The 17,920-nt window shown below is 24.1% G+C and overlaps 1 protein-coding gene across 8 annotated transcripts in view; it reads right to left on the bottom strand.

The window, feature by feature from the left end:
- LOC145268225 (neurobeachin-like) overlaps positions 1–17,920 on the bottom strand; it is a 607,546-nt gene that overhangs the window by 61,810 nt on the left and 527,816 nt on the right. For 5 of the 8 annotated variants that reach the window (XM_080123533.1, XM_080123540.1, XM_080123532.1 and 2 more), the window contains one exon: positions 6,301–6,342. The exons of 2 other annotated variants lie outside the window; for them this stretch is intronic. In XM_080123533.1, coding sequence (XP_079979659.1) covers positions 6,301–6,342 — 42 coding nt within the window. Of the gene's footprint in view, positions 1–6,300; positions 6,343–14,544; positions 14,563–17,920 lie in introns of all 8 variants that reach the window. One more of the 8 variants, XM_080123535.1, reaches the window with a different exon arrangement.

Below are 17,920 nucleotides of genomic sequence, written 5' to 3'. Positions count from 1 at the left end.
ACATAATGGATTACAATGGATAATAAAAGTCTGCGCCAAATTTAGATGTGATACTTGTTTTTAAATGTCATCATTTTAAAAGAAAATATTGAGGTGGAAAGAAAGTAAAAAATACCCTATTATTATTACTGGCCCACAAGGAGCTTTCACACAGGTCATCAAAGATCTCTCCTGTGGTGTTCCGTGGAAGCTGAGTGACAACAAGTCTCCCCAGATTTCTAGTACTCTTATTATCACTATTATTATTATTATTATTATTATTATTATTACTAATATTACTATTATTATCATTATTACTATTATTATTACTACCATTATTATGGTTATTACTACTACTGCTACTATTACTACTATTAATACTACTATTATTATTAATTTTATTACTATTATAATTATTGCTACTATTATTACTAATACTATTATTATTATTATTAATAATATAATTACCATTCTACTACTCCAATTTATGCATTTATTTCTTCCACTTCTCAACGTCCCAGGTTTGGTATTCACTTTGTGACGTGGAAGCAATCAAGGAATTTGTTTACACTTTTTATTTACCATGCCTTTTTGTTGTGTCGTCTGATGGTTATTGGACTACAATCAGCATCTGTAACTGCCTTAATTTGACTAGAAGAAAGTCCTCTGTCATTCATAACAACCTGTCTGATTCTGCTACTCAATGCAGGAGAAATTGGGGGGGGGGCTACTAAAGGACTTTGCTTTTCCATAATTCTCAGTGTTCTTTAGAAAGTTGCAAATAACAGTTTTGCTGCGATTTAACTTAGCTACTATCATTCGCTGTGACAAACCTTGCTTATAGAATCCTAGAATTTGAGAGCGCTCAACTTCGGTTAGTTTTCTTGCTGTAAGCATGGTAACACCTTTACACAGTGATTGCTAATCTTTAACTTAACTAAAAACATTAGAATTACCATAAATCTAACAATTTATATCCCTGGTCTTATAATTTTGATCATGTGTAAAAAGACTAATTTAATAAAAATGCAATTTTTTAAATAAAATTTTTGGAATGTACCTTTTTGTTTCCATAACCTTTTAGATTGTAGTATTAGTAACCTTAAGTCGGAAGAGTTTAAAATCTATCCTTAAAAAAAGGTTTCTTTTTAAAGATTTTTAAGTGGTCTTACATTTTTGATCAGCAGTGCATTATCAATCAGGGTAGTGTAATATGTTTAAAAAAAGAAGTTTTGAGACATCATGATAATCTATGGTTTTATTCTTCATCTATTTGTATAATTTACTGCTAATGAAGATAAACTTCCTCTGATGTGGAACAGGTAGTTTGTCAATGGAATAATGAACTCACATTTTAAAACTTGAATAAGTTAATACATTGATTAAAAGATCTGTTTCAGTGAATAAGCTCCCAATATTTTGAATTATAATGTACAAAAGAACAAAAAAAATCTGTAATTTTCCAGTTTTCTTCCCCATCTCAAACTATACGCCCTGAAACGATGTCATACTGGACATGGCATTGCTTGGATGGAAGTTGGAACATCCAAGCGATCTTTTAGGGCTTGTTTCTGCTAGTGGCTTTGAACCGTTCAATGTCTCATATAAATTTGGCAGATCAAGTTAACACATTCTTTGATTACAAGACCTGTTTCTGTGAAGAGGCTCCCAATATTTTGAAGCATAACGGACAAAAAAAAAAAGTTTTATTTTTGCAGTAAGTTTTATTTCAGAAATGTTTTTTTACAGTTTTGTTTAATTCCAGAGATGTTAACTGTTCCGTTTGGTATCATAAAGGATTGGGAAATTTTTAGAACACATATTTTTTAATATTGGAAATTTACTTTTGATAGTACAGAGAATGTTGTGTTATGCAGCTTTCTATTTTTTATTGATGCAATTATTAGTGTACGCAATATTACTAAAATTAAAACAATAATATATCAATATGGTGTTAGTCTCCTTTTCCACTTTGGATTATATTTTGTTTATATCCTGCCCTGTGTACTAAATAATTAGTGGTTCAATAATATTACCCACACAAACAAAATCATCAACATATGAAGCATTTTTATGTGTAACGTATTTTATATTATGCAAGCGTACAAGAAAGCTGTAAGCAATGTAGTATACAGAGGTATTGCAGTGACTTAACGTATGAACAAAAACAGACAAACAAATGAAGGTCCGTATTTAGATTATACATCCTTATATATATTTATATATATATAAAAATATATGTATATACATAAATATATATATATATATATATATATACAGAAATAAAATATAAAATATATATGTATATTTGTATATATAAATATATATATATATACAAATATATATGTGTATATATATAAAAATATATAAATATATATACATAAATATATATACATAAATATAGATATATATACACACAAATATAGATATATATATATATATATATCAATACAAATATAGATATATGTATACACAAATATATATATATATATATATATATATATATATATATACACAAATATAGATATATATATAAATACACAAACATATATATATATATATATATAAATACACAAATATATATATATACACACAAATATATATATATATATATACACAAATATATATATACATAAAAATATATATACATATATATATACATATATATACAAATATATATATATACAAATACATATATATATAAATATATATATATATATACAAACATACATATATATATATATACAAATATACATATATATATACAAATATACATATATATATATATACAAATATATATATACAAATATATATATACATATATACAAATATACATATATATATATATACAAATATACATATATATACAAATATACATATATATACACAAATATACATACAAATATACAAATATACATATATATATATATATATATATACAAATATACATATATATATACAAATATACACACACATATATATATACAAATATACATATATATATATACAAATATATATATACATATATACACACACATATATATATACACACATATATATACACATATATATATATACACACATATACACATATATATATATACACATATATATATACAAATATACATATATATACACAAATATATATATATAAAAATATATATATATATAAAAATATATATACATATATATAAAAATATATATACATATATATAAAAATATATATACATATATATAAAAATATATATACATATATATAAAAATATATATACATATATATAAAAATATATATACATATATATAAAAATATATATACATATATATAAAAATATATATACATATATATATATACAAATATATATATATAAATATATATATATATATACAAATATATATATATATACAAATATATATATATACAGATACAAATATATATATATATACAAATATATATATATATATATACATGCACACATACAAATATATATATATATATATATATATATACAAATATATATATATATACATATATATATATATACAAATATATATATATACATACACACATACAAATATATATATACACATATATATACAAATACAAATATATATATACACACATATATATATACAAATACAAATATATATATATACAAATATATATATATACAAATACAAATATATATATACAAATATATACAAATAAAAATATATATATACAAATACAAATATATACAAATATATATATATATAAATATATATATATACACAAATATATATATATATACAAATATATATATATATATACAAATATATATATATATATACAAATATATATATATATATATACAAATATATATATATATACAAATATATATATATACAAATATATATATATACACAAATATATATATACACAAATATATATATATACAAATATATATATAGAAATATATATATATGTATACAAATATATATATATACAAATATATATAAACAAATATATATATATATATACATATATATATATAAAAATATATATATATATGTATACAAATATATATATACAAATATATATATATATACATACACAAATATATATATATATATATATACAAATATATATATATACAAATATATATATATACAAATATATATATATATACAAATATATATATATATATATATACAAATATATATATATATATACAAATATATATATATATACAAATATATATATATATATACGAATATATATATATATATACAAATATATATATATATACAAATATATATATATATACAAATATATATATACAAATATATATATATACAAATATATATATATACAAATATATATATATATACAAATATATATATATACAAATATATATATATACAAATATATATATATACAAATATATATATGCATAAATATATATATACACAAATATATATATACATACACACAAATATATATATACACAAATATATATATATACACAAATATATATATACACAAATATATATATATACACAAATATATATATATATACACAAATATATATATATATATACACAAATATATATATATATACACAAATATATATATATACACAAATATATATATACAAATATACATATATATACAAATATACATATATATATACAAATATACATATATATATATACAAATATACAAATATATATATATACATATACAAATATCCAAATATATATATACAAATATACAAATACAAATATACAAATATATATATACAAATCTACAAATATATATATATACAAATGTACATATATACAAATATACACGTATACAAATATACATGTATACAAATATACATATATACAAATATACATATATACATATATACATATACAAATATACATATATATATACAATATACATATATATACAAATATACATATATATACAAATATACATATATACAAATATACTATTATACAAATATATATATACAATTATACATATATATACACATTTATATATACAAATACACAAATATATATATATATATATATACAAATACAAATATATATATATATATAAATACAAATATATATATACAATATATATATATATATATACACAATATATATATATATACAATATATATACATATATATACAATATATACAATATATACACATATATATATATACAATATATACAATATATATATACACATATATTTACAATATATATATATACAATATATACAATATATATATACAATATATATATATACAATATATACAATATATATATACAATATATATATACACATATATATATATATGCAATATATACAATATATATACAATATATATATATATATACATATATATATTGTATATATATATACATATATATATACAATATATATATACATATATATACAATATATATATATACATATATATACAATATATATATATATATACATATATATACAATATATATATATATATAAACAATATATATATATACATATAAACAATATATATATACATATATATACATATATATATATATAAACAATATATATATACAATATATATATATATAAACAATATATATATATACATATAAACAATATATATATACATATATATACAATATATATATATATATATATATATATATATATATAAACAATATATATATATATATATACATATATATACAATATATATATTTATATATATTTTTGAATTCGATCCCACCTCTCTATCTTTTTTATTTTTGTATTTTTTTTATTTTGTCCTTGTGTCAATATCCTCTACCCGGGCAAAAGTTAATTACCAACTCATTTAATTCACTATCCTCTTTTTTCACATTCTTTTCTTCCTTCGCGGTATGGGTTCGAGCCTGCCTGCCACTTTTTGTTTTAGCTCAACACACACCTCCAAACACCCGGGCAACGCCAGGCATCCCCACTAGTTTACCTATAAATCAGTAAATATGAAGTTACTTTTAAATATAACCAGGATGGTAAATGTCTTTGATAATTTCAAGAGGTACCTCTCTTTTTCAAAGAGGAAACAAACTAGATGTATGCCGAAAAACAAAACAGGAAATACAAAATCAAGTCAGTTGGCCTGATTTCGTATTCTTTGTTCCAATAAGATGCTATGTATCGTTATAAATACAGCAGACTTAGTATCTAACATTTCCTTTTGCAAACAGTAACGAATACAATAATAATCTCAGTCATTTTCTTTTTCTCCGGGCAAAGTTAATGTGTTAGTCATCAAACGAAGGATAAAAGTATGGTTAACCTTTTTAAGAATGCTCCTCTGTTCACGATAATTCTCAGTAAACTGGAACATTAAAACCATTATCAGTGTTTTAATCGTTAAGATTAGAGGGACACTCTAATCTTTAACCAGTAGTATATTTTATTTTAGTAAAATAACAACAACAGCAAGAAACAAGAAAAACAGGAAAATGGTAAATAAAGAATTAAAAGAATTTCAAGTAATGAACCTGCTGTACCTGTATAGAATCTGTAAAAAAGATTTCACTCAATAACACATAAAATTTGAATGCAATATATGACATTTTCCCCACATCCATTGTAGCATATAACATTTCTTCCCAACATCGATTGCAGTATATGACATTTTCTCCCAACATCGATTGTAGCATATAACATTTCTTCCAACATCGATTGCAGTATATGACATTTTCTCCCAACATCGATTGTAGCATATAACATTTCTTCCAACATCGATTGCAATATATGACATTTTCTCCCAACATCGATTCTAGCATATGATTAACATTCATTTTTTATTTGTTTTTGTATATTATATAAAGGTATAAGAAAGCTGTTTGCAATGTAGAATATCAGAGTGTATAATTGACATATGAACGACCGACGGTCTCGTTAAGATTATAAATCTTTGTATATTTATTTTTCAAAATCATTCACACACGTAATCGTTAAATATGGGCTTACTGTTTAATATAACCGTGATGGTAAATGTATTTGATAATTTCAGGATATAAATCTCTTCTTTTTTTTCAAAAAGAAAACAAACCAAAAGAATGCTGTAAAAAAATGGAACAACGAATATGAAATCAAGTTAGGTGGCCTGATTTCGTATACCTTGTCCCATATTCATAATACTGGTCATCATATTTTTGGTGTCCAAGGTTTCTAAGCTGATGTAGGCTAATTTAGGGGTGCTGATCCAAAAATCATTAATTTTTTTCTCATCAGCTCAAGTTGTTAAGATATTTGCTATCTCCACACTAACGTAATGTACTTGCAATAACCCTTATCCCTGAGTGGTTTCCGGGCCTTGATAAGTGGTGATCACTATGTAAAAAATAATTGATACCTTTTTTTTCTTACCTTAAAATTAGGTGTTCTGCCTCCCTGTTTTTAACCCATTATCTCCCTTTAAGTTACTCTTAACTAAAAAAGTTACTTTCTGCCTAGTTTCCTTTTCCAGTTGATCTTTACTTCCTTTTACAAATGTTGACGACACAACACACCTCTTTCTTCTTTATCTATCCATTCCCATCCCTGGCATCAACGGTATGTTTTACTAATTTCTTCTTCTGGACAATGAGTTTGTTTATATTGTTATGCAACGTGACATTTCATGTTCCATTTCTTTTCGAACTTATTCAGTATTTCGATTTCTTTAACTCCTTCATTTTCCTACTCTCGTTTGTTATTGTTTTTACTTCCTCATACGCGTCATTTTTTCTCTTTCAGATTTTACTTTTCTCTTACAATAAATATATCTGTGAATTATGTACTAGTCTTCAGAGTCGTTGTGTTTTTTTTTTTTAGAATAGTTTACCTGACTGTGAAGCATAGGTGTGTGTGATGTACATTAAGTGTGTTTCTATATACATTCTAGCTTCATAATTACAATTGTAGATTGTTATTGTGATGTATGTTAATTGATTATTCTCCAAATTGGCACGTTTTTATAGACAATTCCAAAAGAAGTTTGAAACGTGTTCTTCACAATGCGAACTTATATGTATCAGTTCCTCGAGACCAAAGACTCTCAAAGAAAAATATGATGAAATCAAATTTGTTCTGGAAAAGATTTCATACAGACAATATTAATGGATCATATGTGTCGATTTGAAAATGGCTGGGTTTCTCAAGCTACAAGGTGGTTACACAATATTTGCTTGCTTCTTGTGTTTGTGGGATAGCAGGGCAAGAATAGAGCAATGGATAACAAAACGATTGCCCCGTGTACAGTGAACTGATTCCTGGCTCTCTCAGTGTTCTGACTTCTCCTTTAGTGAAGCGTTCCAAAATTGTGTTTTCTTCCTCTTCACATAAAGCTTGGCACCATGAAACAGCTTGTGGAGGCTTTTGCGAAAGATGGCAACTGTTTCCAATATATTTGCATAAAATTTCCAGGCTTAACCATAGAGAAATTAAAAGCTGGAATTTTTTATCAACTCCAGATTCGAAATTTAATGAATGACTAAAATTTCTGTAATTTTATAAATCCTGCAGAACTGAGTGTCTGTATGGCGTTTACGAATGTAATAAAATTCGTCTTAAGAAAAATAATGGCGCCCAACTACAAGGAGCTTGTTGAAACATTACTCAATTGTCCCCATTAACTGAGAGCAAATATGAGCATAGAGTTACATTTTTATTTGTACAGCCATCTTGCCAGTTTTCCAGAAAATCTAGGCGACATGCGTGATGAGTAAGGAGAGCGCTTCCATCAAGACATCAACAATATGGAAGTTCCGTATCAAGGTTGTTGGGATGCCACCATGCTTGCAGACTACTATTGGTCTATCAAGCGCGATGATGCCGGAGACCCCATTCTAGAAAATCAGTAAAACGTCAATTTAAGGATGATGCTTAGCATTTTTTACAACTTCAAGTTTTAATGTAATAAAAACAAGTAGTCACAGCTTCCTTTTCTTTTCCTATATTTTTTGTTTTTGTTTATCAAAATTCTAGTTATATGCAAAAGATTTCAGTAAAAATTGTTTGAAAAAGAGAATACACAAAAAAAGTCGTTTTTTTTTTAAATTTTTTTTTATCAAAACTATTAAAAACATTTCATTTCTAAATCTGCATTTCATAATTTTAAATTTATACGTGACATCAGTATCGGTCGGCCATATTGACTATTCAACCTACAAAAGCCCATATTACCCCCAACCCTTTATAAATGAATTCATGTTCCAAAATATTAAGATACACTACAAGGCAATTCCATGTTCATTAACACTCCCAAACCCTTTCTTAAAAGATGGGATAGCCAATCTCTAGAAATGCAAAAATTGTAATTTATATACCATTTGATGTCGTTATTGTACCAAACATAAAACTCAAACTAAAATACACTTCCTTGATTTGGACTAGCCATTTTTTAAAAAAGTTTTCTTCCACCATGTTATTTGGCATAAATGTTTTATTTTGCTTCAATTTTTTCTGAAAATACTTATCTCAGCTGAGAAATCTTTTAGAATGGCGAGATTTTTCCTTAAATACCATGAAAAGATTTTTTAAAAAGTATTTTCGTACAAGTATACAGAGTTCTCTTACATGAGTTCTTCAAAAACACAATTTATACCCAATGCTGAATTAATGCATTGTGACATCTTCTAACATAATGATTCTATAAAATATATATACAACCATAATGTTTCAATTTAACTAGACTTACTTTATATATATATATATATATATATATATATATATCGCAATCATGAAGGGAAGATATAATATATGATTATATATATTATATATGATAATTTATTATTTAAAGCGTTTTAAAATTTAAAAAACAAAGGGGCGAAGAAGAGAAGAGAAAAAAAGGGGGAAGTCAGCTGACCGGTTTCGCCCTTTCTTTCTCCAAGCTGTATCAAGGGATTTTAAAAAGGGGGAATCGAAAATATGTACACTTTAAAGCAAAATTATGTTGCATTTTGTTATGTGTGAGGAGAAAAATGGGAGAAAGTGATTAAAGTAAAGCAACGTTATTATATTTTTTTCGAAGATCCTAGAGACTAATCATGCTCAAACCAAAGAGGCTTTCCCTCTGTTTACAGAGAGAAAGCCTTCTCAATCGAACGTGAACAGTCTCCAAAATCTTTGAACGGAATAATGAATGAGCATGACTCAGGATTGAAAATTAGTTTGTGCTAAGGTTTGCTGCACAGAAGGGTTTTTTAATGAGAGGATCAGTGATTGAAGACCCGTATGTGTTGGCAATATATTACAGTAAATAGGATTACATAAATTCTACCCTTAGTCTTAGAAATATAACAGGAACAACAGGCTGCTTGTTTAAAAATGGAATATAGTTTTATGCAAGAATATTTCATGCTGTATAATAATATGGACAAGCAAGAATAATATTAAAAGAAAAACGTGCAAAAAAACAAAACAAAAATGCATTCTTAATATGGAAAATTAATAGAAAAATACATTGCTCTTTAATAATAATAAAATTAAAATTAATAAAAAAAAAATTAGTAATGTGCATTTGTGTGCATGTATATTTATGTTTCATGAATAGGTTTTTTTTAATATACATGTTTCATAAATAGGTATTTAGCATATAAATATGTAATCCATATATATATATATATATATATATATATATATATATATATATATATATATATATATATTTAATAAAAAAGTATTTTATATATATATATATACGTTTCATAAATAAGATATTTTATATATGTATATACGTTTCATAAATAAGATCTTTAATATATATATATATACGTCTAATAAATAAGTTATTTAATATATAAATATACACGTTTAATAAATAAGTTATTTAATATATATATATACGTTTAATAAATAAGTTATTTATTATATAAGTGTTTCATTGATAAGCATTAAAAAAATATATATATATTTAATAAAAAAAGTATTTAATATATATATACGTTTCAGAAATAAGTATGTATTATATAAATGTTTCATTAATAAGTATATATATATACATATATAGTTCATGAATAAATATATATATATATATGTATCATAAATCAATGATTAATATATATATATATGGTTCATGAATAAGTATTGAATATATGTATGTTTCATAAAAAGTATTTAATAAATTTTGTTTTAAGCTATACATATATTTAAAAATATATATAAAATAATAAAATGTTTCATAAAAAATATGTAATAGATATTTTATAAATATGTTTTTAATATTTATGTGTTTCATAAAGTAGTATTAAATTTGTATATATTTTCAGAAATAAGTACTTGATATCTATATGTGTTTCATAATTTAGTATTTAATATATGTTTCATAACCAAATATTTCTAGATATATACATGGGGCATGATATACATATATCAAAAAGTATTTAATGTATATATATGCTTCATAAATAGTATTAAATACATTCATGCTTCATAAATAAGTATTTAATGTATACATGCATCATAAATTTTATTACTTATATTTTATCAAGAAGAATACATATATATGTTTCATAAATAAGTATTTAATATACATATGTTGAATAAATGTAGAATGTATGTATAAATTATTTATTCATAAAACGTATTTAATACATTTTCAATGACACACATAAAATCTATATTTATTCAACATATATATATTAAATACTTAATCATGATTAAGTATTTATTATATATATGTTGATTAAACACGTATTTAATATATATATATATATATATATATATATATATATATATATATTTCATAAATAAATATTTACTATATGTATGTTTCATAAATAAATATTTAATGTATGTTTTCTGAATAAGTATTTTACATACGTAAATATTTAATATATATATGATTATTAAATAAGTATTAAATCCATGTCTTTATGAATCAATATTTAATATGTGCTTCATAAACAAATATATATATATATATATATATATATATATATATATGTTTTATAAATAAGTATTAAATATATATTTTATTATAATGTATTTAATATTTATAAGTTTCATGCTTCATAAATTTGATATCAATTTGTTTTATAATTAAGTATTTATTATATATGTTTCATAAACAAGTATTTATAGATATATACATGTGGCATAAATAAGTATTTAATATATATATATATAATGTGTGTGTATCATAAATAATTATTTAATTAATATATGTTTCATAAAAAGTAATCAATATTTCGATACAAAACCTATCTAAGAACTCTGCAAAGCACATAAAGTACCTTGCTATGAAATTCCAATAAAAAATCAACCCAGCCGTTTCTGACTCAATAGGGAACGAACTAACACACACACGCATAAATAAGTAATTATAAGATACATACTTTACAAATAAGTATTTAATGTATATATATATATATTATGAAGCAGAATATATATATATGTTTCATAAATAAGTATTTATTATATATATGTCATAAATAAGTACTTAATATATGTTTTTAAATAAGGATTTAATGTTCCATAGATAAGTATTTAATAAATATAAGTTTTTCATAAATAAGTATTTAATATATGTATATGTTACATAAATATTTAATATCTATATGTGTTTCAGAATTAAGTATTTAATATATATATGTTTAATTAACAAGTATTTATATATATATATATATATATATAATATATATATATATATATATATATATATATATACATGTGGCATAAACACGTGTATATAAATATGTATATTTTGTGTACAGAAAGTTGTTAGTTGAGACAGATCATTGGTACCGTCGGTTTCAAGCCCGATAATAAGGCCCGTTTAAGGTATCCTTATCAAGCTCTCTTCAGCCAATATTGGCTTGAAACCGACGGTACCAATGATTCGTCTCAACTAACAACTTTCTGTACACAAAATATAAATACGCTCTTACAATTTGGATTTTCCTTTTAATTGAGCACTCTGCTGGAATTCTTTTTCCAAAAAAAAACTAATCATATATATATATATATCATAAATAAGTAGGTAATATATATATATCATAAATAAGTAGGTAATATATATATATATATATATATATATATATATATATATATATATATATATATATATATATATATATGTTTCCTAAATAAGTATTAAATACATACGTTGTTTCATTACCAAGTATTTAATATATATATGTTTCATTACCAAGTATGATAGAACCTCTGGTTACAGTGGTCCTAGGATAGCCTTTTACGATGTGAAATACGTTTTTTCCGGCCCTTGATTGTGGTATTTGCCCCGTCGTACGGTGTTATTTATAATGTTATTTGATTATATACATGTATATTATATACTGTACTGTATTTTCTGACTAAATTTTTATTCCGTATCATGGGGTTCTATTGTATACATTTCATAAATAAGTATTTAATATATATCATAAGAAGTATTTTATCTATATATATATATATATGATTCATAAATAAGTAATTAATATCTATGTATGTTTCATAAATAAATAACATAAATGTTTTATGAATAAGTATTTTACATGTTTCATAAATTATTTAACACATATATATCATAAGTATTTAATATAAATGTGTACATATTACATACTTATTTTTGAAACATCTTAATGAGTGTTTCTTTTTCTAGATTTGCATTTTTTCATTTTATTTTTCTTGAACTTTCTTAAAATTTTCTATTTATTTTTTTATTTTATTTTCTTCATAAAAAGTGTCTTCATTGTAAAATTTATCCAGCATTTTCACCTCACCCCCTGCAAAACAAAAAAAAACATAATCGGATCATGAAACTTTTGTTCAGCATCTTGTGCAGTTAACGTAACTTGCTCGAAATATGCTGACAATAACACGATCCCTATTTTGCATAAGTACCAACTTTTGCAATTGAGTCTCTGAATTTTTGAGATGAAGATTGATTTTGCATTATTTGGATTCTTTGGACTACTGTTCTCATCTTGTGTGTTATTTTCACATCGTTTCGGTTGATGTAACCTCTTTGATTTTTTTCATAGTTTCTTGTTGAACTAGGCATGGATAAAGTACTTGGTAAAATTTAGTTGTTAAAGTCAAACCCTTTTGGAGGTTGAAAGCTCAATCGTCAGTGTGGGTGACAATAAAAAATACAATTGCAAATTACTTAAAACTCCTACCCAGTCATGGCTGATAGAATGAGAATATGCTCCCTTCATGGATTGAATGTTCTGTTCAAAGTTTTGTGCACATTCCCAAGTTCAACAGAAAGATTCCCAAGTTCGACAAGATACACCTGAATAAGGTAGTTATGTTGACCAAAAGGTTGTGAACATAGCATTAAGATGAGAACATTTAAAAAAAAAATCAAAATAATACAAGTTTTGTAATTAACTTGTAAAAAAATCACTTGTCTTCTGCTTCTTGTTTGCATATGCAAAAGAAATCTGTATTAATATTACTAGTGGATCGAGTTTTGATAAATTACATTCCTTTTAATTTGGTGCATGCATATAGGCAGTAGTATAGTCATGCTAACTAACTACAGGAGGAACAAGCAGTATTATTTCATAGATGTTACAAAAAATACAAAAGACTTATTTTTTACCCATGTTCTATTTGCACCCTGTATGGTTAAGAAGAATAAAGAGACAAGAGTTAAGATACTCATTACAAGTTGCAGTTGGCAGTATTGAAATGGATACAAGCAAGAGATGATGACTAGTCTTGCTAATTCCATAGAACCATTGTCATTGGTGGTGTGAGAAGAGGAACCAATGGCAGTAAAACAGAATCAAGCAAGCTGAAATATCATTTGCTGATTCATTGTGTTATTTTTCCATCATTACATCCTTCCCCAAGGTAGAGGTTATGTTTTTGATTGAAGTTTATAACTAGGTTTGTTAGTGAACAGCCTAATAGCACTTGAACAATTGTCATCATACTGGTAAAACTGGTTTAATTTTGGCATATCTAGTAAGAGGTCACAATAACAAAAATTTGGCATATTTAGTTAAATGTAAAAATAACAGAAATTTGGCATATTTAGTTAAATGTAAAAATAACAAAAATTTGGCATATTTAGTTAAATGTAAAAATAACAGAAATTTGGCATATTTAGTTAAATGTAAAAATAACAAAAATTTGGCATATTTAGTTAAATGTAAAAATAACAGAAATTTGGCATATTTAGTTAAATGTAAAAATAACAAAAATTTGGCATATTTAGTTAAATGTAAAAATAACAGAAATTTGGCATATTTAGTTAAATGTAAAAATAACAAAAATTTGGCATATTTAGTTAAATGTAAAAATAACAAAAATTTGGCATATTTAGTTAAATGTAAAAATAACAAAAATTTGGCATATTTAGTTAAATGTAAAAATAACAAAAATTTGGCATATTTAGTTAAATGTAAAAATGACAAAAATTTGGCATATTTAGTCAAAGGTCAAAATAACAGAAATTCGACAGATTTAAACCAAAGTTAAGATAAAAGAAATCTATGAGATTTAGTGAAAGGTAAAAAATGACAGAAATTTGGCATACAAAGTCAACGGTCAAAATAATACAAATTTGGCATATTTAGCTGAAGGTCAAAATAACAGACATTTATCTGATTTAGTCAAAGATTAAAATAACATAAATTTATCAGATAAAGTCAAAGGTCACAATAACAGAAATCTGGCATATTTAGTGCAAATGGTAAAATAACAGAAATTTATGAGATTAAGTCAAAGGTCAAAAAATCAGAAATTTGTAATATCTAGTTAAAGGCCAAAAAAACACAGAAATTTGGGATATTTAGTCAAAGGTCAAATTAACAGAAATTTAACAGATTTAGTCAAAGGTCAAAATATCATGAATTTGGTAATGTTCAAAATAACAGAAATTTGGAATATTGAGTCAAAGGTCAAAATAAATTTATCAGATTAAGTCAAAGTTAAAAATAACAGAAATTTGTCAAAGTGAAAATAACAAAAATTTGGCAGATTTAGTCAACGGTCAAAATAACAGAAATTTGTCAGATTAAGTCAAAGGTGAATATAATAATTTGGCATATTTAGTCGAAAGTCAAAATAAAAGAAATTTGGCATATTAAGTAAAAAGTCAAAATAACAAATTTGTCATTTAGTCAACAGTCAAAATAACAAAATTTTCACATATTTAGCCCAAGGTCAAAATAACAGAAATTTGACATATTTAGCTAAAGGTCAAAATAACAGACATTTATCAGACTTAACCAAAGATTAAAATAACAGAAATTTATCAGATTATGTCAAAGGTCAAAATAACAAAAATTTGGCAGATTTCATCAAAGGTCAAAATAACGAAAAGTTAGCAGATTTAGTCAAAGGTCAAAGTCACAAAAAGATGAAAGTCACATTTTTGTTAAAAACCTTTGTTCTGTTTAACATAAAGACTCAATACTTAATGTATATTGCCAATAAAGTAATGAATCTCATATGAGCTTTGGCTTTGAAAAATTTGATCCCTGTCGAAGTTTTCACAGAATTTGAACTTCTGATTTTTCTAAATTTGATCTATGTATCTGATGTAGTAAGCACGATGCAAAATTTCATATGATCACATAAATAGTTTTGGAGTTATCAACGTTTTCATGACATAACTTTGAGAATACTTCATATAATATGGAGAAGTAAGGCCAAGGTAAAATGTTGACCTATCCTTATATTGTCAAGTGGAGGTATGTAGTATCACGACTAGCTTTTGTCCTTGTTTTTAACGATTTTTACTCATACATAGCAATTTACATTTATCAATATGAAATCCGACTTGTTATTTATCCAACCAATCAACAATATCTAATTGAATATTGCCAAAACATTTTTGGTCATTATATTTCTACATAAAAAAAAAAGCCAGTCAAATTTTCGATTTATGACACTAGTATGTTCTTTCCTACAAAATAAATATTTGATTCTGAATAACCAGTTCTTATAAAAACTATTTTTATGTCTGCATATAGCATTTTATTTATTATTTAATCAATTCAGACATGAACCCACTTGATGTAACGAGTTACCTAATTTACACCATTAGTGACTACTACACTAGCACGTTACATTCATTAACCCTTATCCTCGAGTGGCCTTCGGATCTTGAAAAGCGGTGACTCCTAAGTAAAAAAAATAAATAAATAAAATTACCAATTCAAAGTCAAAACTAGCCAACAATAATTGTTATATGGATAAATTCCCACCACAGAAAACAACAATTTCTCCTCCTTTTGTCAGAAACATCTGTCATGAAATATAAAATTATATTTGGGAAATCATATATAACAAAAAGGAAAGGTTCAAGAAGACTTTGTTATGGGATGCTGCGTGTTACCAAAGACAATTTTGATTCCACGGTTAAAGCACAGAGTCAGCTGTTATTTATGAATTCCTCAATCTAGTTTAGAACACAATCACTTATTTCATAATTTTGCAGTTTTAAAAGACTTTTATTTGGACTACTATTCTCATGTTGGTTTTACATTTTTATGATTTATATTATGTTATTTTATTTTTTTAATTTTTTTTTTACACAGGAATCATCACTTATCAAGGCCCGGAGGTCACTCGAGGATAAGACTTAATGGGTATACACTAGTCAATGTGATTATAGCGTAGTAAACATAAGTAGTGGGAATTTTGTAAATTGGATTACTTAGGGGGACGTTTCATGAAGAACTTGTTTACGTTGGACTTGAAGACAATCAGATTCTAGTCAGCTGGAAAGCAAGCAATTGGAAGAGAGTTCCCCAGACGTGCAGTTCTAAGAAAGAAGCTTTGTTCATGGAATCTACATTAAACAAATTAGGTTTAGGCACAGATAAAGAGTGTGGGAAATTATTGATAGTGATTTTTCGTGAAAGTTTAGTGAGAGGGGACCATAGATTGAAGCTCAGCTGAGCACTTGCCATGAAAATAATGATAAAGCAGAGAGAGGCTTGCAACGTCTCTTCTGTGGGAAA

This window comes from Euprymna scolopes, chromosome 43 (genome assembly GCF_053919585.1).
Source record: "Euprymna scolopes isolate OS-2025 chromosome 43, ASM5391958v1, whole genome shotgun sequence".
Lineage (NCBI taxonomy): Eukaryota > Metazoa > Mollusca > Cephalopoda > Sepiida > Sepiolidae > Euprymna > Euprymna scolopes.
The sequence above is the reverse complement of the archived record's forward strand: the minus strand, read 5'-3'. Positions and strand labels throughout refer to the sequence as shown.